Source organism: Prunus dulcis, chromosome 2 (assembly GCF_902201215.1).
Source record: "Prunus dulcis chromosome 2, ALMONDv2, whole genome shotgun sequence".
Lineage (NCBI taxonomy): Eukaryota > Viridiplantae > Streptophyta > Magnoliopsida > Rosales > Rosaceae > Prunus > Prunus dulcis.
Genome location: NC_047651.1, coordinates 7,599,977 through 7,616,133, shown reverse-complemented (window position 1 = coordinate 7,616,133; position 16,157 = coordinate 7,599,977). Strand labels below are relative to the sequence as shown.

The 16,157-nt window shown below is 39.2% G+C and overlaps 2 protein-coding genes and 1 long non-coding RNA gene across 3 annotated transcripts in view; 2 read left to right on the top strand and 1 right to left on the bottom strand.

Moving 5' to 3' along the window:
- The window catches only part of LOC117618032 (rust resistance kinase Lr10-like), a 16,738-nt gene extending 10,928 nt beyond the window's left edge, over positions 1-5,810 (top strand). The window contains exons 3-4 of the mRNA XM_034347662.1: positions 1,898-1,921; positions 4,789-5,810. Coding sequence (XP_034203553.1) covers positions 1,898-1,921; positions 4,789-5,810 — 1,046 coding nt within the window. The remainder of the gene's footprint in view (positions 1-1,897; positions 1,922-4,788) is intronic.
- Positions 5,811-8,454: 2,644 nt separating this feature from the next.
- LOC117618031 lies at positions 8,455-10,421 on the bottom strand. The gene is made up of 2 exons (XM_034347661.1): positions 9,109-10,421; positions 8,455-9,034 (listed from the first exon to the last, which is right to left on the bottom strand). Exons 1-2 carry the CDS (start codon positions 10,419-10,421, stop codon positions 8,455-8,457), a joined length of 1,893 nt encoding a protein of 630 aa, XP_034203552.1.
- Positions 10,422-14,372: 3,951 nt separating this feature from the next.
- LOC117617191 lies at positions 14,373-15,213 on the top strand. Its single transcript, XR_004584294.1, has 2 exons — positions 14,373-14,784; positions 14,956-15,213. It is a non-coding gene; the product is annotated as an uncharacterized LOC117617191 (long non-coding RNA).
- Positions 15,214-16,157: the final 944 nt, after the last annotated feature.

Below are 16,157 nucleotides of genomic sequence, written 5' to 3'. Positions count from 1 at the left end.
TACCTAGGATAGGAGTTTGGAGTCTTGGTTCCGAGTTTTTCCGGCAACCCAGAAATTGCTTTGGACACCCAATCTGCCCGCTCGTGTGGCGGCGCGTGGGCGAGGGTGGTGAAGTGACTCTATGTAGTTTTGTGATCCTCGTGTCGTCACGAGTGGGTAGGATTTTGCGGATCTCAATTCGGAGTCCGTTTGAGCCCAGAACGGATTTTCCATATTGCGTGATCCTTGGGTGCAGTGTCGTCAAGCCGTTGGATCGCACTCCATTTTGGATATGTCGTACTACATGATTCCAGAATCATGTAGGATTCGACGGATTGCGAATCGGAGTCCCGGATACTCCGAAATCGCGAACCCTGGAGCTAGGGTTTGGAGTTTAAGCGATAACGCAATTGTGGCTAATCCGACCGTCCGTTTCGGACCAAACTCGCAGAACATGGTTCCTTCTCTATGAGGAACCTTCAGAGAAGCCCAGATTGGCCATCGGAGATCGTGGACCTCACGGGTCCTTGATCGGCCGGTCTGGTGGCTGATCGCTTGGTAAAGCTTTGGGTTTTCCACAACCGTTTTAAGTATCTAAAAAGCTAAAGTGGGCATAAGAGTAACTTGGAATGAGTATACGCATTTCTAGGAGCCGGGGGCCGGGTGTTTAATTTAAATTCTTTTATTGAGTAGTTTATTAATTTAATCTTTATGGGTAATCAGGCACCAGAGGCCCGACGGGATCACAGGAGGGACCTTCAGGAGGTCCAGCTAGCTCGGACCAGTAGTGAGTGGACTTTCTTTCATAAAGACTTTTATATAAATAAGTTATATAGATGATTTCTATAAATAAGATTTCATACGTGATTTTATATAAATTTTATACAAATAAGTTTTTATAAATGAGTTTATCTGAATAAATTTCAGTATCTGATTTTGAATAAGTGTTATTACATATTTTCTGAGCATGAAATGTAGCGTAAAACATCTTTCTCTTTATATTATTCAGTTGAGTAGTAGACTTGAGATTTGCGATATAGAAATGGCAGCTTACCTCAGATTTACCAGATTACAGAGACTTATCAGGTTTTTCTAAAATAGTTGTTTAGAACCACCATGTACCCGCCTTTTTATTTGGTGATTACCCTCAGACGAACCGATGTCTACGGACATCCAGTCTGTTTATAGTTCAGTCAGTGCACTTGACATTGCCTCACGAGTTTCGGGGACGCTCGGACCGTGAGTGCCAAGATTTGCGGCTCGGCAGACTTGGTGTCCCGAGACCTGCCCGGATTTGCGGCTCGGCTGACTCTGTGTCCCTGAGACCTGCCAGGATTGCGGATCAGGCTGACTACGGTCCCATGTATCTTGCCAGAGCGGCTCGAGTCGACTTGGTGTCATCGAGACTTGCCGGCGGATCAGGCTGACCATAGTCCCCCTGTATCCTGCCAGTTTGCGGCTCGGATAGACTGCGTGTCATCCGAGACCTGCCAGGAGAATTGATGGATATGATAGGGGTACAATTAGGTGGTAGTTTCAAAGGATTTTGAGTTTTTATCCAGTTATGACTTTCAGTTATTTTATACCAATTTCTTTGATATTCGCGCATTTATATCTTATATATATTTGTTTGTTCAATTATACGAGTATATTCATCAGTATGTTTTTACGTGCTTATTTGAATACCTTGTATTGAATTATAGACAAACCATCCTTACTTATTTTTAAATGGGGGTTATTATGGTTATAAATTGCTTCCAAGAACATTATTTTTTTTTGTCCACTTATATTTTCAACCTGTTTTTCGCCCCCAGGCCGTAGAAGTGCGCAGGATCCACCACCGGGCCATCCCTAGCTTCCGTGCCACCAAGTAAGGTAGAGTTTTGTGGAAAAATCCCCGAAACCCTGTAAACTTTAGAAAATGCTCTGATATCTAGTTTTAGTGGAAAACTGGAGCTGGTGAATACTTGGTTATTCTATTCTGGCAGTTGGGTGAATTTATTTGCTTGTTTAACAGGTGGAAGATTTTGGGTTTGGTCAAATTATAGGGGAGACTCTGCCGAATTTTCGGCAGGAGTCTAAAGAAAGTTTTATTCGTAGTTGTAACAGGAAGGGTAAAAATGTCATTTGTGCCCGATATTTGCCAGGTGTCGGACACGCACAGGACTTGGTTCGAATTCCAAAGTGGAATTGGGATCGGGTCCTGTCAATCTCCACTATGGTTCTGTTTTTCCTCTCAGCCACACCATTCTGCTGTGGTGAGTATGCCACTGTAAGCTGCCTCTCCATTCCCATTTCATCGCAGAATTTATTGAACTCATTAGAGGTGTACTCTCCTCCCCTATCACTTCTTAGTTTCTTCACCTTATATCCACTTTGCAATTCAACAGTGGCTCTAAACCTCTTAAACACTGTGAATACCTCATATTTGCATCTCAAGAAATAGATCCAGCACATTCTTGTACAGTCATCTATAAAAGTAAGGAAATACCTGTTTCCTGCTTTTGTAACAGTTTGCATTGGACCACACACATCAGTGTGTACCAATTCCAGTGGAGTTGTAGCTCTGCTGGTTGCTTCTTTTGGAAATGCCTTCCTGCAATGTTTTCCAAAAGTGCAGCCTTCACACACTGTATTTGTAATTTTAATTTCTGGCAGACCAAGCACCATGTCTTCATTCTGCAGCAGTTTCAAACTCTGGAGGTTTAAGTGTCCCATTCTCCTATGCCAAAGCAATGTTGATTGGCTTATGCTTGCAGTTAGTGCAACATGCAAGTCTGTTTGAAGTTTCAAAGGAAAACTTCTATTTCCTTTCATATGCACTCTAGCCACCAGATTTGAGAGAGAGCAATCATCGTAGACTTTTGCCTTGTTATCTCCAAAAATTAGAAAATATCCATGCTTCATCATTTGTCCAACACTGAGTAGGTTCTCTTTGAGACCAGATACCAGCAGCACCTCCTTGATATATTTCCTTCCCATTTTAGTTTCAACCATCAAGCTTCCTTTTCCAATGACATCAACCAATTGTCCTGTCCCCATTGCAACTTTTGCAATCACATTCCTGTCAATATCAATCAAGACATCTTCTCTGCTAATCATGTGGTTACTACACCCACTGTCCAAGTACCATACCTCTTCCATGGACCTTTTCTCAGTTGCATTGTTGGCATAGAACATGGTTGGTGTAGAGGTAACCTGAGTAGCAAACTGAAGCTGCTGCTGCTGCACAGGTTTCTTGTTATAGCAGTCTTTGGCAATGTGACCAAGCTTGTCACAGTTATAGCACTTTGGTTTGCCCTTGAATCTACATTCTCCATAATGCAATTTCCCACAATGTTTGCAAGGATTTTTAGTTCCATCAGTAGGTTTATTATCCCACTTCTTCCCCTTATCCTTCCAATTCTTCTGCTGCTTGTAATTCTGATTTCCAGTGGCCTTAGCTGATTTGGAATCTACACTCAGACTAGCAAAGGCCTTCTCAGTCTTGTTCTCATGATGTCTTTCCAATCTTTGAGCAAAGCTCTTCAATGAGGCTACCACCTCTTGAACCTCAATTACATCTAGATCCCTTGAATGTTCAATTACAGAACAGATTGGATCATATACAGGCAGCAAGCTAATTAACATTTTCTGCACAATTCTTTCTCTAGATAACTCTTCTCCATAACCTCTCATTTGGTTTATTAGATCAAACAACTTTGTAAGATAAGCAGATAATGATTCATCCTCTCTCATTCTAGTATATTCAAATTCTCTACGAAGACTCTGCAATTTTACACTCCTTACCTGCTTATCACCATGAAATTCCTGCTTCAGAATGTTCCAGGCTCCATGAGATGATTCTTCATGAGAAATCCTGGGGAAGATCTCTTCAGATACAGCTCCTTGAATCAACCCCAAGGCCTTAGCATCCTTCATCAGGATCTCAGCTATAGCCATCTTCCCAGAACCACTTGATTCCTCTTTTTCTTTCTGCTTTGTATCAGATTCATCAGCTCCCTTCGAATATGAGCTTCCTATTCCTTTCTCAACCAACTCCCAAATCCCATGAGATTTGAAAATGGTTTTCATCCTTATGCTCCAGAACTCATAGTTCTCACCATTGAAGATCGGAGCTCGCAGCTCACCACCTCCAGATCCTGCCATGTTAGACACAAATTTCACAGAGAGCAAGTTCGTCAGAAAACGCAGGTCACTTCCTTCACAGATTCAAACGCCCAGCTAACCAATCAAACCTGGCTCAGTGATACCATGTTAGCATTCATAGACTATGATATGTCATATTTAGTTTTGGATTATTGATAGATGGAGCTCATGTAGGAAGAGAGAATTTAGAGAGAAAACTTGGAGAAGAAGAAGATGAAAGATCAGTCTATTCTCTCACTTAGTCATGCACAATCTGTGCATGACAATATAACAGTTAGAAAACAGAATATTCCCTTCTTACATCATCCAATCTAACCAATGATTAACTATCCTATGAGATAGCTACACTTGGCACAATTCTGCTGCACCTAAGAATACATCTCAGCTGTCCATTGAACTGTGATCCAATGGTTCACAGTTTAAACAATAAACACAGCTAAAGCACTTATACTTTAACAATTAGTCAGGACTTAGAATTTTATTGATTTGATCACAAAAGTACTTTACAGATAGTAGCCGTAGAGGGACACATAAAGATATCAGGTGAGTTGTCCATAAATTAAAGCACTTGCTTGCTGGACTATAAATCTGAATCACATGTAATTAGATAATTTTTGTCATCTCTATCTGCAGTTTGCACAGTTTCTGTGGCTCTTATAGCAGTGGGGGCTCTCATCATCTACCATGCCTATAGCTCCAAGAAAATATTCGACAAAAAAAATCAGTTGAGGATTGAAAGATTTTTGGAAGATTACATAGCTCAGAAGCCAAGCAGATATTCCTATGCTGATATTAAGAGGATAACGAATCAATTCAAGGACAAGTTAGGGCAAGGGGCCTATGGAACAGTTTTTAAAGGGAAGCTTTCATCCGAATTGCTCGTTGCTGTGAAAATCCTCAACAATTCAAACGAAAATAGAGAAGATTTTACAAATGAAATGGGAACGATGGGTTTAGTGCACCATGTCAATGTGGTTCGCTTGGTTGGCTTTTGTGCTGACGGGTTTATACGAGCTCTTGTGTATGAATTCTTACCAAATGGTTCATTACAAAACTTTTTATCATCAGCAGATAATAAAAACTCTTTCCTTGGTTGGGATAAGTTGCAAGATATTGCTTTAGGTATAGCCAAAGGAATTGAGTATCTTCACCAAGGGTGTGACCATCGAATCATCCATTTCGACAACAAACCCCATAACATTTTGTTAGACCAGAATTTCACCCCAAAAGTTTCTGATTTTGGTCTAGCCAAGTTATGTTCAAGGGATCAAAGCGCAATATCCATGACGACCGTCAGGGGGACGATGGGCTACATTGCACCAGAAGTGTTCTCTAGGAACTTCGGTAATGTGTCCTACAAGTCAGATGTCTATAGTTTTGGGACGTTGTTGCTGGAAATGGTTGGTGGTAGAAAAAACTTTAAGGTTATGGAGGACTCCACCAGCCAAGTCTACTTCCCAGAATGGATTTATAACCTTTTGGAACAAGGGGACGACCTACGGATTCATATTGAGGATCAAGGAGATGCTAAAATTGCAGAAAAACTTGCCATTGTGGGTCTATGGTGCGTCCAATGGCACCCAATAGATCGTCCTCCAATGAAAAATGTAGTTCAGATGTTAGAAAGAGAAGGTGACAATCTCGCCATACCACCTAATCCTTTTTGTTCTACTTCGAATTGAATGATAATACTGTAACCAGCACCAAATTTGATATGAGAGCAAGCACTGTAATATTAAATAACAAATGATGTTGAATATCGTAGTATACATATGCTAAGGGGTCTGAATTTGTCACGGGTCAAATTATCTTGTATATTGAGTTTGTTGAATTTTTGAAGACCTTTTCTATTGGGAGGGGCGATAATATGTTAAACTTACACACACTACATGGATGTTAGGACTCGAACCCAAGACCTTTCATTTATATTATAGTGATTCGAGCTGCTTTTCTATACTATTTCCGATTTATCTTGTTATTTTTCATATATTATGATTTTAATTCAATTCCATCGGCGCTTTCTTGCACTAGAGAAATTATTGAAGTCCTTTATTCATTGAAAGTGTAGACAATAACTTATATGGAGTCGATTCCTCACTAGATTCACAGTGACTTGATTAGAAGTTGGTTTAATAATGAGTTCACAAAATTAGTTCATTATTACCCGTTTGCTTCTCTTGTCATAATCTTGACTTGACCATATTATTATGGTTCTTTTCAATAGGTTAAACCTTTTATTTATTTAATATCAACACGTAATCTTTTTTTTTTTATTTTTTTGGCAAACAAGAGAAATATCATTGGTTTCATTGGTAAAAGTAGAAAGGCTCGATTACAATAGTCACACAAGCAATCAATCACTTGAACCCATATTAAGACCCAAACAGGTTGTTGATGATTATGTACAAAAAGATAATTATGCGAAGTCTGAGGATAAATTGGCAAATATTTTGACAAAAGCGATTTCCAGTAGAGCGTTCCACAATTCCCAGGATCAGTTGGGCATTAGCAACATCTATGCACTAACGTGAGGGGGAGTGTTGACATGACTTGTGGACCATTGACATTCCTTATAGGAAATGAATATATAGAAAATTTTCATAAATAATACTCTCTCTTTTTTAATCGAAAAATAATATTCTCTTATACGTTTCATATTTTGACATACTCCCCCAATTACAGGCCTAAGGGCTCGAATCTAGCAGCAAACTAATGTAATCAAGGGTAGAGCCACATTTCAACACGTACTTTGACCGCATCGTAATCAAGAGTAGGGACACATTTCAACCCGAACTGAAAGTTAACTCGTAGTGATTGTAATGTTATCAGCATTTCATGTCACACAAGTGGGAAATCAGCTTTGCCACACAGGTGGGAAACTTTTAATTAATTTATGTTTTCCCATCAGGCTATTAGCTAATGAAGTTTTAACAAATTTCCAAAATCTAATATTATCTTTTTGTCAGACGGCAACTTTCCAAACTATATCAGTTTTGTTTAATAAAGACATGTTAACAAATGGTATTATAAAATTGCAGTCCAAAAAAGATCATAATTTTTTAATCTAAATATTATATTTATATGGAAATTAATCCATGAAAGAGAAAGAAAACCTAAGCCCAATTGAAACACGATTCACACGCGGTGATTTTTTCTGGTTTTCGTAAGCTTTCGCCGCTTTCTGGAGGCTACTGTTCGCGGCGGTTTTCAGGTCCGTTCTTTCGTTGGTTATGTTTGCTTCTTTGAGTTGCTTTTTCTTTCATGGAGGAGGGTTCACCTAGGGTCTATATGAAGTGCCATCGCTTCACTAAGAGAGTGAAAGCATCAGAGGATTTCAATCCTGAGTGGGAGTTGGAATAGAGTTCCAATCCCATTTCGATTCTTAAGAAAGGGCAGACTGCTTATTCTCTCTGGAAATTTCAAAGAAGGGGCTCGATCTGGGTTTGGTTCTGGAAATTTCAGAGATGGGGTTCGATCTGAGTTTGGCTCTGGAAATTTCATTGGGGCACAATCTGAGTTTGGGTTTGGAAGTTTTAAAGACAAGCTTACGAGTAAGGTGAATTTAGTAAAGAATGTGGGTATTGATGTGTGTTGCCTCAGTGATACTCATGAGGATCTTAATGATGATGAAGATGTGGTTATTTCTTGAGGTGAGAAGGGCCGAGCATTCAGTTCTCAGATCGTGCTATGGATCCCCTTTCCCAGCCTTGGAAGCATGCTCTGATCATAAAATTGCTAGGTCGGTCGCATGCTTACAATTATATTCATGATCGGTTACAGCAAAAGTGGAGCCTGAAGGGGGATTGGAAGTTGATTGATCTTGTTAATGATTGCTTTGTGGTGAAATTTGATTTGGAGGAGGATCTGAATTTTGTGCTGACTGGTGGTCCTTAGATTATTGCAGGGCAGGACAGTATTTGGCTCAGATGCACCGATACGTCAGTTTGGAGGGGTATGCTCGTATCGGATACGGCTTCGATACGATACGGCTTCGATACGTATCCGATACGCCACGTGGCGTATCGTTGACTTATATGGCATGTTGACTTCTCGATACGGATCCGATACGTCCTCGATACGGTCCCGATACGGCATCGATACGTCTGGGGGTAAAAACGAAAATATTTGCAGACTTTGGGAGTGATTTTGAAAGTTTCTAAATATTTGGGGTTAAAATGTAATATAATTTCAAAACATTAACAAAACACATAACTTCATTCAAATCTCCATAAACAAAGCAAAAATTAACCAAAACACACAAAATACAAGTATCCATAAACAAAGCACAAATTAAAACATTAGAAATCACTTCTCAAAGCTCTAACTTCATTCATCATGGGTAAATATGATGCCTTCTAAGTCCGGTTCATCAAGAGAGAGGTTTGCAATCTCAAGCACTCCGGCATTTTCCAAATCCATGGAATCAAATGCATCGCCTCCAACATCCCACATATGAGTTTCCCCTTCTTTATATTCGGGCCTTTTCCTTGAAAGGAGACGAAGATTGCTATGCACAAATACTAAATCTTCCGCTCTTTCCGGTGTTATCTTGTTCCTCTTAATAGAATGAATGAAGTTGTAAGTGCTCCAATTTCTTTCACAACATGAGGAGGAAGAAGGATGTCCAAGTAGCTTCAATGCTATGGTTTGAAGTTTTGGTGTGGAAGCTCCATGGATAACCCACCATTTTACCGGAGCCATGAAACCTCTATCTTTCATGGAGTCCATACCCGAAAAATCTTCAATACATGCCGAAAAAGAGGCATACTCCTCATTAACCGCTCTTCTCTCCACCTCATTAGAAAAGAATCTCTCAATACATTTCTTCCTCTCCCTTGTAATCTCAATGTCTTTATGTGGAGGACAACGATTAGGAGCCATATCAAGCCATTCCTTGCAATAATACCTAGAAGTATATTATAAGAATTATAAAATTATAATGATAAACACAAGGAGAAATTTACTAAAGTAAAGACTTACTTAGGATTTAGAGAGTGTGCGAAGCAATGGAGTGGTGTGCTACTCTTGGTCCATCGGTCCACCAAAATTTCATGCACCACATTGAAGAACATTGACTCTTCATTGAGTTGCTTGCGTTCCTTTCGATATATAATTGTCTTCACTTTTTCTATCATACTATCCCACCACTCATAAATCAAGTGAAGACAAGGCATATCCGTGTCACTCAACCTAAGCATCTCATATATTGGAGAAGTAAAGTTAAGTATGTAATCAATGTCCTCCCAAAAGCACTCATCCAATATTTTTTCCTTCACCGTTCTTGCTTTTACCACATCATCCTCTTTATAAATGTCCCATTGCTCACTAATAACCATTTGCTCTAAGCCTTGTTTCACTTGCTTAAATCTTCTAAGCATCACAATTGTAGAAGCAAAACGTGTCTCGGCAACGGAGAGCAACTTCAACTTACAATGATCATTATACATTGACAACCTCATATTATGGTTCATAATAAAATTCTTAATAAACCATGCATCACTTGAGATTGTTGAAATCCAACTACATTGCTCATACACTTCCGGATTTCTTGGCACGGGTGAGCATATGTTCTTCAAAGCAAGATTGAGAGTATGAACCACACATGGTGTCCAAAAGATGTGCTTAAACTTTGCCTCAACAATATGTCCGGCCGCCTTACAAACCGGAGCATTATCGGTGACCACTTGGACCACATTTTGAGGACCTATTTCCCGGATTGATTCAATAAGCAAGTTTGCCATGAAAAATTTATCCTTACACTCACCTTCACAATTTATTGCCTTCAAGAACATAGGCCCACTTTCACAAACGGCCATCACATTAATGAGAGGTCTTCTTTGTGCATCCGACCACCCATCACTACAAACACTTACCCCTTTACTTTGCCATGCCCTCTTCATTGGTTGCAAACACTCCTCAATGTTATTCTTCTCTTTTTGGAGAAGTGTAGTTCTCAACATATTGTAACCGGGGGGTTGGTAACCCGGAAGTGTTTTACTACAAGCAATTCTAAAGGCATTCACATAATGAGGATTCCTTGAAAATTGAAATGACAAGCCACTCGTGTAAAACATTCTTGCAATCTCACCATCTAATTGCTCTCTAAGATTATTGTTAAATGCTTTCTCAATAGGATTACCCTTCCTTTTCTTTGAGTCACTACACCAATTTGAACTCATACCCAAACCACTACTTGAACCTCCTTGACTTGAAGTGTTGGAGGTGGGTAAGGGTACATCTCTAAGTTGTGCCATTTTAACCCTCAATTCCGCTTCCTCCACTACTTTTTCCATCTCCATCAAATGAGAATTTGTAACTTTAGTGCAACTAGCAACTCCATTGCCTTTGAGTTTTAACAAGTGACTCTTCACTCTAAAGTATGATCCTTTGAAAGTTTTTTGGCAATAGTTGCATTGGAATGAAGTATTGCCACCGGCTTTACCATTTTTCTCAAGCTTCTTGACATATTTCCATAAAGGAGTATTATCATTATCTCATGCTCCCCATTATTATTACTAGTATTCCCATCACTAGAACTACCCACACTATTCATTTCCTGTGAATCAAATAAAATTTGATAATAAAAAAACCAATTAATACATATAAAAAATTCATAGGTAGGCACCTATAATCTAATTAACAAAAATTTTAACTTCACAAACCAATTAAATTATATACCCAAACCAATTAAATTCATAGGCAGCAACAATACCCAAACTCAAACTCCAAGTTCCAACCATACAAGTTACAATACCCAAACTCCAAGTTACAACAATACCCAGGTTCCAAGTTCCAACAATACCTAAGTTCCAAACCCATATAAGATAACAATAGCAGATTATTCAAAGAAAGAAGAGCTGCCTGCAAAGAAGAAAGAAACCTTGAGCTGCCTGCTGGGTGCGAGCGACTGCTTCTTCTTCTTCTTCTTCTTCTTCTTCTTCTTCTTCTCCTCCTCTTTTGTTTGGCCTCTGTTCTGTTGAAATGAAACCCCAAAAACCTAGCCTCTCGACAGACAGCAATTTGAAATTATAGTTTGTGTTTTTACATTTTAACCCTAAATGCTTAGAAACTTTCAAAATCACCCCCAAAGTCTGCAAATATTTTTCGTTTTTATCCCCAGACGTATCGATGCCGTATCGCTACCGTATCGGATCCGTATCGAGAAGTCAACATGCCATATAAGTCAACGATACGCCATGTGGCGTATCGGAGCCGTATCCGATACGAGCATACCCCTCCAAACTGACGTATCGGTGCATCTGAGCTTCTAGGCAGGTGTTGAATGATATTTCTAATGAAGTTGGGGCCAGCATGTCTTTTTTGGTTGCAAAGGATAAGAAACTTAGGAAGCCTTTTGGAACTACTTTTGACGCTTCTAATTCGACTAGTGTCGTTCAGTTCAGTGGGAAGGAAATTGGGCAGCCTGGATTGGTTAGCGAGAAGAGAATGGTGTGCATATCTTTGGTCATCAACCACCAAATAAAAGGGAAAAAGATGTTAATTCTGAGGCCAGTTTTGAGTTTGAGGATGATGCAGTGGCTATTGATGCAGACTGGTGTTGATGTGGCCCAGGGTGAAAACATGGAATTATCTTAGGGACTACTTTTGATGCTTCTAATTTGACTAGTGTCGTTCAGTTCAGTGGGAAGGAAATTGGGCAGCCTGGATTGGTTAGTGAGAAAATTGATAGCTAGGTGGGGAACCATGATGCAAGCATAGAGAATGGTGTGCATATCTTTGGTCATCAACCCCGGAATATAAGGGAAGAAGATGTTAATTCTGAGGCCAGTTTTAAGTCTTGAGGATGATGCAGTGGCTATTGATGCCTCTACTGGTGTTGATGTGGCCCAAGGTGAAAACATGGATTTATTTGAGGGAAAAGGTGTTGGTTCTGATGCTCAGATGGCAGGTCATTCCCTAACTAGTGAAGGTGGTGTGACATTCGGTATTTGATGGGTTGAGCCTTTTTGTTTTTTTATTTCTTTGGATTTTTCCTTATGAATATAGTCTGTTGGAATGTTCGAGGTGCTGCTAGCACCAAATTTAAGTTTACTATATTGGATTTAATTCGGACTCATTGTATGGATATTCTATTCGTCTATGAGTAGAGAATCAGTGGTGAGAAAGCTATTTCTGTTTTTAAGTCTTTGGGTTTTCCTTGTTTTGAGATTGTGGATGTTGTTGGGTTTTTTGGTGGTTTGTGGTTATTATGGGATAATAGCAAAGTTTAGGTGGAAATTATGGGAACGTCATATCAAACTATTTCAGCTTGTGTTTCCTGGAATGGTGGTTCTCCTTGGTTGTTTACAGCTGTTTATGCCAGTCTTTGTATTAGAAAATGAGCGAGTTTATGGGAATATCTCAAGTTTGTTGTGGAATGCCATCATTTGCCTTAGCTTTTAGCTGGTGACTTTAATGAGATGTTGTCTGTGGATGATAAATTGGGTGGAGCTATGACTTCTAGAGTGCAAGGGTTTAGCAGGCGGTTTGACGATCATGGTATGGTGGATTTGGGTTTTTCTGGTCCTAAATACTCTTGGAGGAATACAAAAGTTAGTGAAAGGATTGATAGGGCCATTTGCACGATGAATTGGAGAGGGTTATATGCTGATGCTCATGTTAGACATTTACCTAGAACTACTTCAGATCATAATCCCCTTAAAATCTCTCTGCAGTCTTGTTTTCATGCTACCCCTCATCTTCACCCTTTTAGATTTGAGGCGATGTGGTTGAAGCATGAGAAGTTTGATGATTTCATTAATAATACTTGGGTTAAGTTGGACAGCTCTGCTATGAAGAAGACCTTTCAGCTGGTTGCTCCTCTTAAACATTGGAATATTAATGTGTTTGGGCATCTCCAGTTGAGAAAGGCCAGGTTATTAGCCCAGCTAAATGGTATTCAAAAGGCCCTTTGCAAAGGGTTTAATCCTTCTCTCAGTCGGCTGGAGGTTTCCTTAATGTATGATTTTAAAGAAATTCTTGAGCAAGAAGCTCAGTTTTGGAAGCAAAATTCTAGGTTACAGTAGCTTCAAGAAGGGGATCGTAATACAAATTTTTTTCATCTCACCACTGTGATTCGAAGGCGAAGAAATAAAATTGAGAGTTTGAGGAACAATGATGGTATAGTTGTTGCGACTGCTCCAGGTATTAAAGCCTTGGCTATTGAGCATTTTGTGTCTCTCTTTACTCAATCACACTTGACTCCTACTGGTTTGGATATTCCTAATCTTTTCCCTCTGATTAGTGGCGAAGATTTGGATTTTTTAACTAAGGAAGTGGATTTGGCTAAAGTTAAAGAAAGCCTCTTTGGTATTGGAGGTCTTAAAGCTCCTGGGATAGAAGGTTTTCCCCCTTGCTTATTTCAAAACCAACCAATGTGCCAATGATATTTATGCTATATTGACCAAGGCTTTTACTGAATGTTCCTTTCCTGCTAAGTTGAATCATACCCTTATCATGTTCGTACCTAAGGTTGCTAATCCCCAGACTATGGTGCACTTTCGTCCCATTAGTCTTTGTTCAACTCTTTATAAAGTCATCTCCAAGATCATTGTGGCTAGATTGAGGTCTATTTTGCCTAGTCTAATTAGTCCTAACCAGGGTAGTTTTGTGCCTAGAAGGCATATTCCAGATAACATTCTTATTACCCAGGAGCTTATGCATTAAGTTCAAGGTTTCTAAGGGCAATAAAGGGTTTATGGCTAGGAAAATTGATCTCTCTAAGGCTTATGACAAATTGAATTGGCATTTTATTGAGGTGGTGTTGGCTGAATTGGGTTTGCCTGCGGATTTAAGGAGGTTGATAATGCATTGTGTGTCTACTGTCAAGTATCAGATTTTTATTAATGGGGAGCTCACTAATTCTTTTACTCCTATGAATGGTATTAGGCAAGGGTGCCCTTTATCCCCTACTTGTTTGTGCTGTGTGTTGAAAAACTTTCTCGCATCATCTTCGATTTGGTTCAAAAAGGTAGTTGGAAAGCTGTTAAATCTTCTCAATCTGGGCCTGTGGTTTCCTACCTCTTTTTTGTAGACGATCTTATTCTTTTTGCTGAAGCCTCTGTTAAACAAGCTCAAATTATGAAGGATTGTTAGGAGCTTTTTTGTCAAGCTTCAGGACAAATTGTAAACTATGATAAATGTGTTGTTTTTTGCTTCCCCAATACTCCGAAAGAGGTGGCTAAGGAGATTAGTTGTATTTGTGGCTCTCCTCAAACTAGTGACTTGAACAAAGACTAATGCTACTTCTACATACAAGGGGTACTCATGCTACTTATAAGAAGTTGTTGGATAGGGTGAACAGTCGGTTGGCTTCCTAGAAGGACAAACTTTTCTCCTATGCAGGACGCGCAACTTTAATCCAAGCTGTGACTTCCTCTATTCCTATTTATGCTATGCAAACTACTAAACTCCCTGTGAGTGTTTGTGATGAATTAGACCAATTGAATAGAAATTTTTTCTGGGGAGGCAGTGAAAAACGAACCAAAGTTCATCTATGTCAGTGGAATTTGGTTTGTCATCCTAAGTGTAAAGGAGGGTTGGGTTTTAAGAACTCCTCTGCTATGAATCAAGCCTTGCTTGCTAAAATGGGTTGGAGGACTTAGAACAAGGATGGGGGGCTTTGGGCTAGGATTTATGAGGCCAAATACCTTAAAGGTACGTCAATTTTGGACCTTTTCCTGTTTCCGTCGTATTATAAATATGACCTCATATAAGGATATGAATATATAAAAAAATTTCATAAATAATATTCTCTTTTTTTTTTTTTAATCCAAAAATAATATTCCCTTATACGTTTCATATTTTGACATACTCCCCCAATTACAGCCCTAAGGGCTCAAATCTAGCAGCAAACTGATGCAATCAAGGGTAGAGCCACATTTCAACACGTACTTTGACCGCATCGTAATCAAGGGTAGGGACACATTTCAACCCGAGCTGAAAGTTAACTCATAGTGATTTTACTCTAGTAGTGATTGTAATGTTATCAGCATTTCATGCCACAAAGGTGGGAAATCAGCTTTGCCACACAGGTGGCATTCACAATCACTACGTATGACATGATCATAGAAACTTTTTAACTAATTTATGTTTTCCCATCAGGCTATTAGCTAATGAAGTTTAAGTGACAAATTTCCAACACCTAATATTATCTTTTGTCAGACGGCAACTTTCCAAACTTATCAATTTTGTTTAATAAAGACATGTTAACAAATGGTATTGTAAAATTGCAGTCCAAAAAAGATCATAATTTTTTTAATCTAAATATTATATTTATGTGAATATTTTAATCAGCCCAAAATGGATTATTTTGCCGGCCAGTTATCTTTGTTTTTTCTTGGCATTGTGCGAGACCAACGACGTTAACAAGGGCCAAAAGTCCGCAGCAAGCTTTTACATATTATTCTAATTCAAGCACAATCTCAATTTTGTCCACGTAGTTTGGGTTTCAAGCAATTCAAGCACAATCTCAATTTCAGTCAAATTATTCTAATTTTTTTTCACATAAAAAGGCATTTCGGTCTAATCCTACAAGCCCTCTACAACCACACTCACAACCACCCAACAACACCTCCCCAAGAACCCCCACAACCACCTTCTCCCTCCCTATATCAAACTCCAGCCCTAACTCCATGCATCGTCCAAATTCCCAAAAACAAAAGCCAGCACACAACTTTTGGGTTTTTAGGCCTAATTGTTCCTTAACTTTGACTCGATTCGCATTTTGGTCATTCAATTTTCAAAATCGTTTCGGTGGTCTTTCAACTTCAATTTTGTTAGGAGAAATAGTCATACCGTCAATTTTGCTATCTTTTCCTTTAAATGTAGGGGCAAAATGGTCTTTATGTATTATTTTTAAATTCCAATCTAAATATTCATTTCACCCAAAAAATAAAAATAAAAACTAAAAACTAAAAAATCTTCTTCCTATCCTCGCCGTGGTAGCCACAACCTCTCCAACCAAACTCCACCTAAATAGACACAACCCACAACAACCACTAAGCCTTCTTCACCCTCACCATCCCACC

Excerpts from the sequence above, each read along its gene's own strand:
- LOC117618031 (XM_034347661.1), bottom strand. The coding sequence starts at position 10,421 with ATGGAAAAAGTAGTGGAGGAAGCGGAATTGAGGGTTAAAATGGCACAA. Across the intron at positions 9,035-9,108 it reads GCACACTCTCTAAATCCTAA|GTATTATTGCAAGGAATGGC; the intron begins GTAAGTCTTTAC and ends ATATACTTCTAG.